The sequence below is a fragment of the Glycine max genome, chromosome 20, assembly GCF_000004515.6.
Source record: "Glycine max cultivar Williams 82 chromosome 20, Glycine_max_v4.0, whole genome shotgun sequence".
NCBI lineage: Eukaryota > Viridiplantae > Streptophyta > Magnoliopsida > Fabales > Fabaceae > Glycine > Glycine max.
The window spans coordinates 23,163,577-23,177,398 of NC_038256.2; the positions used below are offsets into that span (position 1 = coordinate 23,163,577).

Consider the following 13,822-nt stretch of genomic DNA (forward strand, 5'->3'; position numbering starts at 1 on the left):
ATTTATTTAAAAATATATAAGTAAATTAAAATTATAAACAAGAATGTAATGAATTAGCCACGAAATATATATGAATCTGACCCGATCAATATGAAAATGGATATTAAAATTTTAAATTTATCTTTTTTTTTACATCGTACACGTCCCTGTCCTGCTTTTTGTGAGAACAAAAATAGGAAAAATCGAACCCATCTCCGATCAGTCTCGAGTCATCCCTAATTACCATAAAAAAGAAGCCACGTGAAAATACACAATGAATTACCGTGACATTAACTAATTTGGTTTTAAATACGAAGGTACATAACCAATGAGAGCCACAACCCTATAGGCCATAAAAAAAGTTTTAAGCATATGTAACTCATTTCCCACGTGTCCATTCATTCTAAGTGTCCCTTATTAGATATTTTGTCCTCCTTGCCCTTTTCTTTTTCTTTCTCCAATCGCCTATATATATAAGACCCTTGAAATCTACGATTGTCCCATGCACTCATCAAATTTGTGTCTTTTTCTTTACTCACGTTCCACAAAATTTGTAATTTTTGCCATTGTAATTTCTTCCTATCGTTCGATCGATTCGGATCAATTACATACATAGCAAGTTAAAGGGGTGTCGTTGATTACAAAACTGGCATCATAATGAAGCGAAACTGCTACTTGGATCTTCGTTTTCGCCCTTCATCTGCTTCATCACCCCATGATTCTATGTAAGCAATTTCATTGTTTTTTTTTTATTTAAATAATGCTATATGTTATGTTATATACGATCTCGGTTATATTTTTCTCAGTAAAAACAAACGAAGTTTATTTCTTGCATTTGTCGTTAGCATGAGCAAAAAAGTTGTTGCCATTCCGCAAAGTAGACGCCACATGCTTGATGTCACAGAACTTCAGGTAACGTGCATTGCGGTAAATTCTTTCTTCGAAAACTTCTTCATCCTTTTTTGAAAATAGAACTTTTTCGACAATTTCTAAATCAGGAGTTAATAGTTATTTTTTTCCTTATTTATTGCACAGAAAAGAAAAACTTCTAATCAGATGTTTACTTGCTAGCTTGACAATTAAAATCAATGTCGTCAATGAATAAGTACCCTTATATAATGTTATTTAACACAAAGAGTTGACATATTGATCTTAAATTTTATTATTTTACTTAAGTTATAACGATATATTTAACAAAAGAATTTGTATTTAATTTTTATCATATATAAAATTTTTTTGATTGTCGATGGTCATGAACCGTGAGTGAGATTATAGTCTCCAACCTAGTGAGTTAGTGATATTTGTGGTCTCTAATCCAAAATCAAAAAATATAATATGTTATTTTTCTTCAGATAAATTAATATATATCAAAGGCTCTTCTCGGTAGAATAAATTAACAATACATATTATCTTTGAATAAGAATGAACAGACTGATCGTATAGCTGAACCCACAATATGGGATAAGAAAATTAAGGTTTTGTAAGTAAAAGCGAATAATATATAAAGTGTGATATAGTAATTTTGATTAGAAGAAATTAACGATTGAAATTATATATATTATATGCAGGCAAGAGTGATACTATGGTTGGCAAGTCAAGAAAGGGAAGGTAACACAGGACCAGCTTCGGCCACGTCGCTTTCATTGCAATCTCAAGCATTATTAATGCATGCCCCGCAAGGTTCTTCAGTAAAGAGATCCCTAAGGAATTTCCTTCAGAAGAGAAAGAAAAGGTTTCAAAAGTCACACCCCCATTGCTTCTCGCAATAGCACATCACAACTTATTCAAATCAAAAGAGTAAAAATTAAATTATTTTCGCATCAATCTTTATTACAATTCATTTTACTTACACCCCTAAAAAGAATGTATTCTCGTCTTTCTCTTGTCTCTCTTTATATTTTATATATGGAGTGTAAGAAAATTGTAAATTAAAAGAGAACAATTTCCTTCATCAATTTATATATATATATATATATATATATATATATATATATATATATATATATATATATATATATATATATATATATATATATCTGAGCAGTATTTTCTCTTAGTGCATTTTTTCTATTGTCTAATAATAAGTTAGGTACATTAATACATATATGATTTTTACTAATATTTTTTTACCTAACATTTTATAAAAATATTTCTATATATATAAGAATAGGATCAAATTAAATGACACCAAGGTGTCAAATTTTATCCCATCCACTTATTTTAACTTTAACTTAATCTAATGGTTTTAATTAAGAAGTCATCAAAAACTCACGCTCCAACTCCAGTCTCTGCGCTGCCAAAGCTGCCACATCCAATGTGGTTCAATTGCCTCATTTGATCGCGCCAATGGTTTTAATCAAATTAATACTTTTCATCATTCAAAAAAAAAATTATACTTTTCAATGTGAAAACATCGTTTTGGTAAAGATTTCATTAATTTTAATGCCCAATTTCTAGTATAGCGCCAATGGAGTTCTTCTCCCATAGTCCCGTGAAGAATAAAGGAATCAATGTTTCAACAATTACAATTTCAACATCTCGATCATGAAAGTGGTGCAAGGAAATTTCTTAATATTGTGAAATCTGGAGATCTTTCTCTGCACCAACGTGCCGAAGAACAAAACTTGAACGGTGAACGATAACTTTAATATAAATTATATAAACAAATTATCTTTTAATTTTAGAGAATATTGGTGGAGGATCAAATTAAAGAACGATGCAGGCACGGTGAATTAATGCACCAATGACCTTGTGAGGAAAAGAGAAAGCAAACGATTTCTTTTAGTACCTGGAACATCTCCCATCCAAAGTAATTAGAGATTCTCTTATTAGAGAAAGGAGTATCATCGGATCAAATGGGCTAACATGAATATTACATTATCAATTAGCGTTGTTATTAGATAGCAACTAAAATATTAACAGAGCGAAAGTAAAAGTTTAGAGACATAAATACTAAAAAAAATGATTAGGGGCTAAAAGTGAAATATGTAAAAAGTTTAGGAACAAAAATATAATTAGTCCTAAATTTCTTACCCCCATTAAAAAAATTGTTGGATCCACCACTAATTACTGGTCAAGGAAAAGTAAAATCAAGAAAAAAAAAAAGAAGATAATTCGTAACTCATCATTGAACTTGCTTCTTATGACAACTAAGGTTTCAAATTCGCTAACACATGTTCTCCAACTTGGTATTTCTCAGAGAAGTAGTTGAATCCATGAAATTAAAGACAATACCCAAAATTAAGAGTGAAAGAGGTCGAGCTCATGATGAAGTCCATATATAAGTTGATATCGGCGTAGGCTGTAGTGACCTACCTAAGGCTTACGAGTATTTAGGAAGAAGATACACACTACATTATTTCACCAGCCAAGTTCCTTGTCACAGACTCTTTCCTTTCTTGAGCAAACACATTAATCCCTTTAAGTTGCATTCTCCCTCAAATTCTTTCTTGAATCCCTAATTATATTCCATCTCAAGTAAAACAGAGATGTTTGATTGAAAGGGGTTTAACCGAAAAACAAAAATTATAGAATATTATACTTATAAATTATAGATAGATAGATAAATATTATAGATAGACATATTAGTTAAATAAATGAATGTTAATTAATAGTTGAATGTCTTATGATCACTATGAATTTTCTCATTGGTATAAATTTTGCAACTTGTAATTAAATTAATGTAATTGAGGGTAGCCTAGGTATGACACGCACATTCTAAGTAACACCATAAGGGATGGGGACATGGCATTTTATGTATTTGCTTTTATTTTATCTTTTTAATATTATCTTATAGATTTAGATAAATTATGTATACCTCTATCTTGTTATGCGGTGTTAAATTTAAGTGTTGACCCAACATGAACCAACTCGTTTGTATATGAGTTGGATTAATTTTTTTTTTTAAAAACCACAAAACCAACTCATTCCAACATGTTCAAAATTGATTGATTGAGTAATAGGTTTGGTCAAACTCGACTTATGGACACCCCTATTGACTAATCCAAATTAAGTGATTGATTGATTTTTTTTATCTTAATCTTTCGATTCATAAGAAAAAAGAAATCTTAACTGATTCAAAGTTTGACTAAGAAATAAATAAATACTAATTAATAATTATTTTTTCCTATTTATTAATTTGTTTTAATATGTAAAAGAACATAATACAACACTTATTAGGGAACATAAAAAGTATTAAATAATAAATTGACATGTTAAAAAATATACTTTTTTCTTTCAAAAATTTAAAAATAACTAAGTTATAAACGAATTAAACAAGCTAGACTCAATTTTTTTTTTAATTTTTTTAAATAAGATAAATCCAAACTTATAAATGAGTCAAGCTTCAACTATCCATTTTTCATTTAAGTGAAGCTTAAATTTCTACTGTTTATCTCGGCTGGGCTGGGCTCATTTACACCTCTAATTAGACCAGTACAAGTATAATCCGATGACCCGTACGGTTTTGGAGACCCGGGTTGGGTTGAGCAGTTTTTTTTTTTTAGAAAAAAATTCAAAACGACGTCCAGAAAGCTTGAAACGGTGTATTTTAGTGTTTTACACTTCTGAGACTGTTGTTGTGCCTTCATATTCGTTCAACTCTCAGCAGCAACAGCGAACCCTAGACCTGAACGGCTGAACCTCGCCGTCTACGGCGGCGGAGCTGTTTGTCCGACGTCCTTAGGAGACAAGCCGTCGTCGGGTCGGAACTTGCGCTGTGGTCGAAGTGTTCATAGATTAAGAAGAGTGATGGATGAGGCAGAGGAGGAGCAGCAACGTCGTCGTTTAAAGCTTGAAGAGGCCCTTGAAATCCAATCCCTCAGACGCATCATTAGTGCTTACCTCAAGTAATTGGTCCTTCTCTTTTTTTTTTTTTCTTTTTCTCTTCAATTCTTTTTACTTTGAAAATCATCATTCAACAATCTAAACCCTAAATGAAGTCTTGTTTTTATTTTCAATTCAGGATGCCCAGATATAAGAAAGAAAGAAGTGAAGTTTTTATTTTTTATTTCTACTTCACTGTTTTGTTTTACTCCACTTTTTATTTTATTTTATTTTCTTGTGTCGAGAGAAAATTAACATATACTTGACGCTGATCATATAAAAATATAGTTTTTTTTTTTAATTTGTGTGGCAAAGTTATTTTATTTTATGAATTATACAGCAGCGGGAGCGATGAATCGTTGTTCAATTCTCTGGTTTGAGATGTCTGGTGGAAATAATGGGTTTATTTTTCAATTTTACTTTTAAAAGTCTAAAATTCCAATGCACATACAGCCATGAGTGTGTAAAGCTGCCAAAAGTCCAAAACATTGTTGGATTCTTTAGCTGTATTGGTTAAGATTGTTGTTTGTTGTTTGTTTGTTATATTTTAGTGTGATAATACATGATTTTTTTTTTTGTTTCTTTCATAATTTTTTTAACAAAATGATAACCCTAGTAACACTGTAGCGTAATCTTTATTATTGGCTTGTTCTGATGCAGCTATCCTGATGCCGCAGAAGAGGATGTTAGAAGATATGAGAGGTCTTATAGGAAGCTTCCACCTTCCCATAAGGTATTTTTGTTCTCTGCTTTTGCTTGATATTCTGCTAAGCACGATGTTGATCAGTTTCCTTTTTCTGTCACTATCTGACTTGTTATGAACTGTGGCACAAGTCTAGGGCCTCAGAATAGGACCAAGGTTTTAAATTGCTGCCATGGTTATGATCATGGTTTTGTCATTTTCCTTGATAATGCGGGAAATTGAGGACAAATGTGGCTGCAATTTTGCGGTCATGGAGAGTCCTAAAACCTTGATGTTGCGGCCGAAATTGTGGTTGCAGACTGTTTTTTTATAACCTTGAATAGGACAAAACTTAAATGCAGTTTTTTAGGTGATTTTGGTGTAGTTCTTCAATCTGAACTAGAGTTTCACCTTAGTAACCTAAGCTAATCTTTATGCAAACCTTTATCACAAATTATTGAGTGAGGTGAAACTCCACCTTTGATTGGAGAATAGTACTAAAAGCATCTAAGTTTTGTCCCATAGAATAATGATATTTCCTTGGTATGACTCTGTTTTATTTCTGGCTTGTGTCTTCCTAAGCTTAAGATAAATACTCTTTGGCCGATTCAGACCGTATGAATTGAGATTGTTGAGCTTTTGTCCGTCAGTAACTGTTAATAATGCAAAAGAGAATCAAACAACATGACGAACATTTAATGGATCTCTTTGATGGGTTGCCACTTGGTTTTGGTGCTGTCCAAATTTCAATGTGTGGTTATTGACACTGGTAATGAGATGGGTTGAAGCTTGCTTTCTTGTCATATGCTAATAGAGATAATAAGGATAGATTGATGGAATTGTGTGAATGACCAATCTAAAACTGCATATAATTTTTTCTTTGTGCAGGTTTTATTACATAAATTATCAACTCTAATCTAGCTGCTAAATTAGAGCACTAATTGGTTGTACAGTGTCTAACAGTCTAATGAACATAGTTCCCCAGTTATTTAGTTGCTGTCTTGTAATTTCTTCTAGCACTTTCTGTTTATTTTTATATTGCCATGTTTACTGAACCCTTTTTTTTTATGTGTTTGTAGGCTTTGTTATCCCACTATTCTCGAAAGTTTCAAAGATTACGCTGGTACATTATACTTGTTTTTTTTTCTTTGCTCTATAATTTCTGGCTTTTTATAATCTTATAAAGAAAAAAAATGTTGAGTTTCTGAATTTGGATGATTTGAACTTCTTCCATCATCACTACTTTGATAGATGATTTTTGTAAACTAACAGAAAAGGCACTTTTGGAGGATTAAATAATTTTAGTTTTTAGAATCAAATTAGAAAAGAAAGTCATTTTAATCTTTTTTATGTATAGTTATAGTTATAACTCAACATTTTCTGTATATGCTTCTCTTCTCTCTTTCTAAACATTATACAATAAAAATATGATATTGTGATATTTGAATAATTTTGCCCTGGACTCTGTTTACTTGTAAAAACAAAGCATGTTCTTCTTCTAGAAGAACAGAATCTTGAGCTAAACAAATATGTTCTAACCTTTTAATGAGGCATATTTTAATAAAAATATGCATTGCTTAAACTTAGGATTCTTAATTCTTTTACCATGATAATCTTTGATATCCCTGGTATATTTTTTGGTAAACGTTAAAATCACTTACCAGTTTAAAACCTTCTTAAATAAAGAGCTCAATTGGAATGAAAAATGTTCATGTTCAGAGGAAAATTAGAATTTTAACAAGCACAATTCAAAGTGGAGGGGAAATTTTAGAAAGTTTTTTTTTTCTTCTTTCTGATTGTTATGTTCTTAGTGATTTTACTTGCTATAAAATGATTAATTGTACATGAAATGAATGCATATGGATGCCATAGCATGTTCTAGCTGTTAATAATGGATATTGTGGTTTGTTGTGCTTTCCATTGGTGCAGGTGTATCTCAATGAATACACATTTCATATTCGGCATGCTTCAAGTCAGAATCAATTCTTTATGTGGCTTATTTGTTTTCTGTTTTATGGTCATATTTGATATTTGATGTTTTGATATAATGAACATTGTAGGCATTTGAACCTCCACTTGACATGAGCCAGGACGTAGATTTTAGTGAAGATCCACATCCTGAATCGACCCAAAAAGATCATTTAGTTTCTGAAGGGATTAGTGCTTGTTCATGTGAGTCAGTCCCTGTGAGAATAACATGTTCTGTATCTGATCAACATCGTTGTGTGGAAGGTGGCAATCATACTTGCATATCACAAGCACAAATGCATTCCAATGAGGTTTTTGCAGCACTGTGACTCTATGTCCTTTTTGATACAGTAGATAAGAATTATGATGTTTCATTGTTTCTATCATTGTTTTTTTCATTTAGAAATTTGACTCTGTAGATAACAACAGGAGGTGGACATTGAGAGTTGCCACCAGTCAAATACTGGGAGCCATTCTCCAAGCATGATACATCCTAAAGAAACTAGTGAATACTGTGGAAGTCCTATTGCTGATTCCAATGGCAATGTAATTCCTTTTCTGTTTTATTATTGTAAATCTTTTCATATTTTAGATTCACTATTTAAGTTGGTTGTTGTAAGTTGTGCAAATTCCTCATGATTAGTTGATGTTAATGCTATGATATTTCTTGAAAAAAAAAATCTGGATACACTTCAAAGTTCAAAGTAATTCAGTAAAGCCAAAACTTCACTTTACTGCTGGTGATGTCTTCCTGCACTTTAGCACCATGGCACACTTATTTATAAATATAATGTCTGTTTGGTTCATTAAAGCATGTCCTGATATGTTGAAACTTCTCTTTCATCCTCCTATCCTCCCTATCTCAATTATCCTTGCAAACAATCAAATTGTATTCATAGCAATTAAGTCAATGACGTCTGAGTCATTGCCCGGAGAGTTGAGACAGTAATAACTAGCTTTCAAATCTCATTTGATTCATCTGTCATTTAATCGAACTTTATGGAAAGTTGAAATATAATGTACTATTCTGGATGGACATTGAGCTGTGAAGAAACAACTCTTTACAGTATCTTTTTAATGTGTTAATTCTATGTCAATTTCAAACATCATAGCATCTTTTAGATAACTTTGTCTTTTTCTAACAGAACTAATCTTTGGTATATACTATTGATTGTGTTTTACAGTATTAGTTTTACTCTAAGTTTTTTTTTTTTTTTTTTGCTGAAGTTTACTCTAAGATGCATCTATACTTATCTATAGACCTTTTTAACATCTTTATTTCAGGTACCGGTCACGTCATCACAACAACAATGGTTGGATCCATCTTTAAAATTGAATGTTCCTTTAGTTGATGTAGATAAGGTATATTTATGTTTTCAGCATCATTCTTTTCAGTTGTTAATTGTTCCAAGGTAGGATAATGGAAAGGTTTGGGTTTTTTAATGGGCAGTTAGCAAAGTTAAAGAAATAGGGCAGATGAAAGAAAATAAACTTCTACCTCACACTATGGTTTGGTTGCATCAGAGTAGGAGAGTAGCTTGCTGCAATAATTCATAAATTTGTCTTCTATCAAGAGAGAGAATTACTGCTGTTTAACTTAACCTCGCATTATGCTCTGTATTTTTTCAATTTTCTCTTAGTAAGAGAATTCTGGTGAAGTGGGGCTTTTATATGGTTTTGTTGCTTATATTTATTTTTATTGCCTTTTACCTCAGGTGCGATGTATAATAAGGAACATAGTTAGGGACTGGGCAGCTGAGGTATTGCCTGTTAATCTTATGTATTTTTAATACAAACCTTAATTTTGGTTATCTTGAAAAAAACTTTTTTGCTTTTGCAAATGTATCTTATTAGGGTAAAAACGAACGTGATCAGTGCTACAGCCCTATACTTGACGAGCTTAATATGCTATTCCCTAATCGCAGTAAAGATAGGTAGAACTTAACATCTTGATACTGGCTGAAATTTCTTACTTGGGTTGAAGATTGGTTGCACAATTTGTTTTTCACTAAAAGCATGGAATTTCTTAAACAGTCCACCTGCATGTTTAGTTCCTGGTGCTGGACTTGGTCGGCTGGCCCTGGAGATTTCATGTTTAGGTGTGTATACATTAACAAGCTTACATAGGAATTATGTTTAGTATACTTCTATTATAATTGACATATCATTATGATGCAGGATTTATCAGTCAGGGAAATGAATTTTCATACTACATGATGATATGCTCGAGCTTTATTCTTAACCAGTAAGATTAAGGGTTATCTCTTTCTTGTTTATCTTGTTAATGCTACAGCAATTACTTATTTGTTTGAAGTCACAGTGATGATTGCTGTTCTGATTTTTTGGTCTTTTCTCTTTTTGTTCTCAATCGATTGGCTTGATGGAACATTTAAGTTCCCAAACGGCTGGCGAGTGGACAATTTATCCTTGGATTCACAGCAATTGCAATTCATTATCAGACAGTGATCAACTTCGTCCTGTTTCAATACCAGATATGCATCCAGCCAGGTATATACATTGATTTTTTTAATAAAGGAAAAATTATTAGTATAAAAAAAGGGTTGCAAAAAGGAACCGTAATAATTGTTAGATATAAAATGATTCATGTGTCTTCATCTATCAACTTAAGCTTTTGGGTAGATGGTTCATGATATAGTATCAAAACCTCTGATCAAGTGGTCTAGTGTTTGATCCTTGCAGTTCCATTTCTTTAATAAAACCTTGAATTTCTACACAAGGTAGGTGGGCTTGTGCATTATCTACTCTTCAAGCCTGAAAGGCTCATACATGAGGGGCTGTGTTAGAGATGTAATATAAAATCATTTATGCTTATTTACCTAGCATCTTAAGCTTTTGGTGTAATTAATTATAATGACACAAAAATTGCTGTTAGGTAAAGTATTTATCTTGTTCTATTAGGCTCAAAAAGTAAGACCTGTTCAAACATGTTATCAAATACAGTGAATGGAGAACAATAGGAGCTTGTTGAAATACTAAAGTATCAGTAGATCTTATGGTATGATATATCTTATAATCATAATATTCTTGGACTGGAGCAGTGCAGGAATTACTGAAGGTTTTTCCATGTGTGGAGGTGACTTTGTTGAAGTTTACAGTGATTCAAGCCAAGTTGGTAGGAGAAATTATCTACAGCTATATATATATATATATATATATATCAGCGATCTTATGTCTGCCGCTCTTAAAGAGTAAACTTAATATATCATGAGTGTTCTGGTTCTATTCATTATGTATCTGCTTTATGCTTAGTTGATTCATCTTGTTAAATTAAGCAACACATACAATACAAACTATGGAATATGCAATGCTGCGTTGCTACAGTGATTAGAAAATGAGCTGCTTCAAATTCTTGAACTTGTATAGGGTCTGAGTTGATGAAATTGAATACTATATTTTGAATTTTCAATCTATATATAATTGTAATATTTTATGTATGTATGTATGTATATATGTAGGTAGGTAGGTATGTATGTACGTATGTATGCATGCATGACTTTTTAGTGTATGCAGCCTGTGTTAACCTCTAGTGCTTTGAACTTACATGTTGATTCAAAACTTAATAATTTTGTCATCTAAAATAGTTCAAATTTGAACCCTGACATTTAGGATTTGAACAGAGGATGACTGCTGCATAGTTCTCTAGTCAATTGTTATTTGTTAGTAAGTTTTTAAATGCAACAGACTTGGGGAGCATGCACATGGATCACCCTTATGGTGTCTGGAGATACTATTAAAAAGTTAATTGATCTTGCACAAACTGAGCTTGACATTATAATTCCACCTTCAGCCTTTCTTAAATAGTAGACCTTTGTATACTTTATGTTGATTTCCTGAAATGATATTGAATTTTATTTAGGGACTATAATAAGTAATGATTCTCATCATTTTAATGGCATTTTGTTGAATTTATTTAGGGACTATACGTTTAAATAATCTATATCTAATTATCTATACTAAATCTGATATATAACACACTATCTCGTATAATAATCTCTAATGAGACTTAAAATGGCCATGCAGGTGCATGGGATGCAGTTGTAACTTGTTTCTTTATCGATACAGCTCATAATATTGTTGAGTACATTGAAATAATTTCAAAAATTTTGAAAGAAGGGGGAGTAAGTTCTTGAATCCAAACCTTCAAATAGATACCATGTATCTACTGTTGTGGTCTGTAACATTTGCTTGTTGCCATTTCCATTTAACTTTTGTAGTTCATAGTGGGTGACATTGATATTGTGACAGGTTTGGATAAATTTGGGACCTCTACTTTATCACTTTGCAGATATGTATGGACAGGATGATGTATGACTCCTTTTCTTTTCACATACTATATCACATCACTTGTTTGGTGGGTACTATCTTACTCTGGAGTCTGGACTTTGTCTGTAGGAAATGTCCATTGAATTGAGTTTGGAAGATGTTAAGAGGGTCGCATTACATTATGGATTTGAATTAGAGGTAATCTCTTCATTTTTTGAATAATGCCCTGTTTTAATTATGCAAGTGACTAATCATATTTGCATTATCTGGTCATGGGTTGCAGAAAGAAAGGACTATTGAGACAACTTACACCGCAAATTCTAGATCAATGATGCAAGTAAGCTTCTAACTGTGCACAAGTGCTCATCTACCTCCACCCGGTTTTTTCCTTTGTTTCGACATTTATCTACAGTCTAGTTGTTCTTAAATCTCTAGCATATTTGTGTTATAAGTTTATAGCCGGTTGTTTCAATTCAGAAATTCCAAACTGCTTTATACAAATATAGCTACTGAATTATATTGGTTATTTACCGTACTAATGCTTTATATGTTAATGTGATTCATAGCAAATCATTAAAACTGAATCTACTGAAAGCTTTTGTTCAATTTGCTAAAAGGTTTGTTATCCTCTTTGCAGAATCGTTACTTTTCTGCATTTTGGACAATGAGAAAAAAATCTGCTGCAGTGCAGCAGCAAGTGCCCTGAGAATGAGGTTCAATTAAGTGCCCTGAGAATGTGGTTCAATTATTGTGATATAAAGTACAAACTAGCTCTCTTTTACTTGGTCATGCCTTGTACTTTTTCCTTGTTGGAGTGGGGAACTTTCCTGAATTCATGAAATCCTGACAATTTTTCCATCATTGGGAAGTTAATTTGCTTTTGGTTAACAACTGTATATCATGAATGTTTTTGATAATCATATGCTTGGTCAATAGTATATGCATTCTTGGATACTGTACGAGAAAACTTGAGTGTGGATTGAAGGTTGAACAGTCCCTTGCAGTTGACACAAGCAGGAGTACTATTACGTCAAAAGATGCACTTGTGATTTTTATTCTTTTGTAGTTTTCTTTGAATTTTGAAAACAGAAGGTTTTCATATTAGAAGTTCACTTGGCAAGGTTAGAAGCAAAGTTTGATATTTGTGGAAGAAGCCAGGAAGCTGTTACAATAGAATTTGTGACAAGTGACCAACTTTCACCCAGTGTTTGAATAAAGAATTTTAAAATGCCATGTAATTCTAAAATTCAAAATAAATTTTGCTGTGATTTCCTTCTCTTGCTTTCTCTCGCAGTTCACATTGCAACATCAATCTCATGACGAAACTTGTGTCCTTGCAAATCTTCAATAATAGTTTTGAAGTTATCTTCCATTAAAGCAAGTTCATTCACAGTTGCTTCATGTCACTGACCGACCGAGGAATTGAGATGGTTGAAAACCTTGCAGAAATCAGTGATGATGGTGGATGGGAGGGATGCTTGTAGAATGGGGATACAATGATGAATCCCTCCTCCCCCATATGCGAACTTGCCTTTTAGCTACCACTGTTACTATTTTTGTCGTGTCAGTCACCCATCAAGTCATTGAAAAATGGAAGGAGATGATGCTGCAGATGAAGATGAAGATGAAACGTATTTTCTAAGATGAACATAGTGAGTGAGGAATTTTTAAAATTCCACTTGTTTTTGTGGAATTTTAATGAATGATTAAAATCCTAGAGAACTGTTCAAATACCCTCAAAAAAATACATTATCGCCAAACACATGGTCAAGGTTATGATCTTTTTAGGAATGAAGGCAAAATATCAAAGTAAGCTCAATATGCAAGAAGACTAAGAATCAAAATTGTACTTTGTTATTCAATAAACCAGCTATAAGAATCAAATGAAATTTTATCTGATTTTGTTAAATAAAACCATCGAAGCAAAAGCATTTCTTCATGTTTCCTTAAGTTTATCTTTCAGTGTTTTTGAAACACTCATTTTGGACCTCCTAAAGGTTGCTTTGGCTACAATGCTTGACATTTGGGGTTTAATGCCACAAGGAAAGATAAGGTGGTGCTTGATTTCGTGTTGATTTTTTCTTT

The 13,822-nt window shown here is 32.2% G+C and overlaps 2 protein-coding genes across 9 annotated transcripts; both read left to right on the top strand.

Moving 5' to 3' along the window:
• Positions 1-492: 492 nt before the first annotated feature.
• On the top strand, positions 493-1,921 carry LOC102660340 (protein JAZ13). 4 transcript variants are annotated; one of them, XM_041013640.1, is made up of 3 exons: positions 493-704; positions 786-906; positions 1,548-1,921. In XM_041013640.1, the coding sequence occupies exons 1-3, from the start codon at positions 637-639 to the stop codon at positions 1,746-1,748; spliced, it is 390 nt and encodes a 129-aa protein (XP_040869574.1). In that variant the 5' UTR covers positions 493-636; the 3' UTR covers positions 1,749-1,921. The 4 variants fall into 4 exon arrangements, with proteins under 4 accessions (XP_040869574.1, XP_014628073.1, XP_040869575.1 ...); XM_014772587.2 differs by having other exon boundaries at positions 786-891; XM_041013641.1 differs by having other exon boundaries at positions 825-906.
• A 2,596-nt stretch (positions 1,922-4,517) lies between these two features.
• LOC100791662 (carnosine N-methyltransferase) lies at positions 4,518-12,625 on the top strand. 5 transcript variants are annotated; one of them, XM_006605622.4, is made up of 18 exons: positions 4,523-4,826; positions 5,464-5,536; positions 6,565-6,608; positions 7,415-7,457; positions 7,546-7,764; positions 7,883-7,999; positions 8,738-8,815; positions 9,169-9,213; positions 9,308-9,387; positions 9,488-9,552; positions 9,632-9,698; positions 9,815-9,961; positions 10,513-10,586; positions 11,495-11,592; positions 11,720-11,779; positions 11,867-11,935; positions 12,021-12,074; positions 12,375-12,625. In XM_006605622.4, exons 1-18 carry the CDS (start codon positions 4,729-4,731, stop codon positions 12,441-12,443), a joined length of 1,500 nt encoding a protein of 499 aa, XP_006605685.1. In that variant the 5' UTR covers positions 4,523-4,728; the 3' UTR covers positions 12,444-12,625. The 5 variants fall into 5 exon arrangements, 3 of the variants coding, with proteins under 3 accessions (XP_040869568.1, XP_006605685.1, XP_006605686.1); XM_006605623.4 differs by having other exon boundaries at positions 4,525-4,826; positions 9,848-9,961; XR_420235.4 differs by lacking the exons at positions 12,021-12,074; positions 12,375-12,625 and having other exon boundaries at positions 4,518-4,826; positions 10,513-10,662.
• Positions 12,626-13,822: the final 1,197 nt, after the last annotated feature.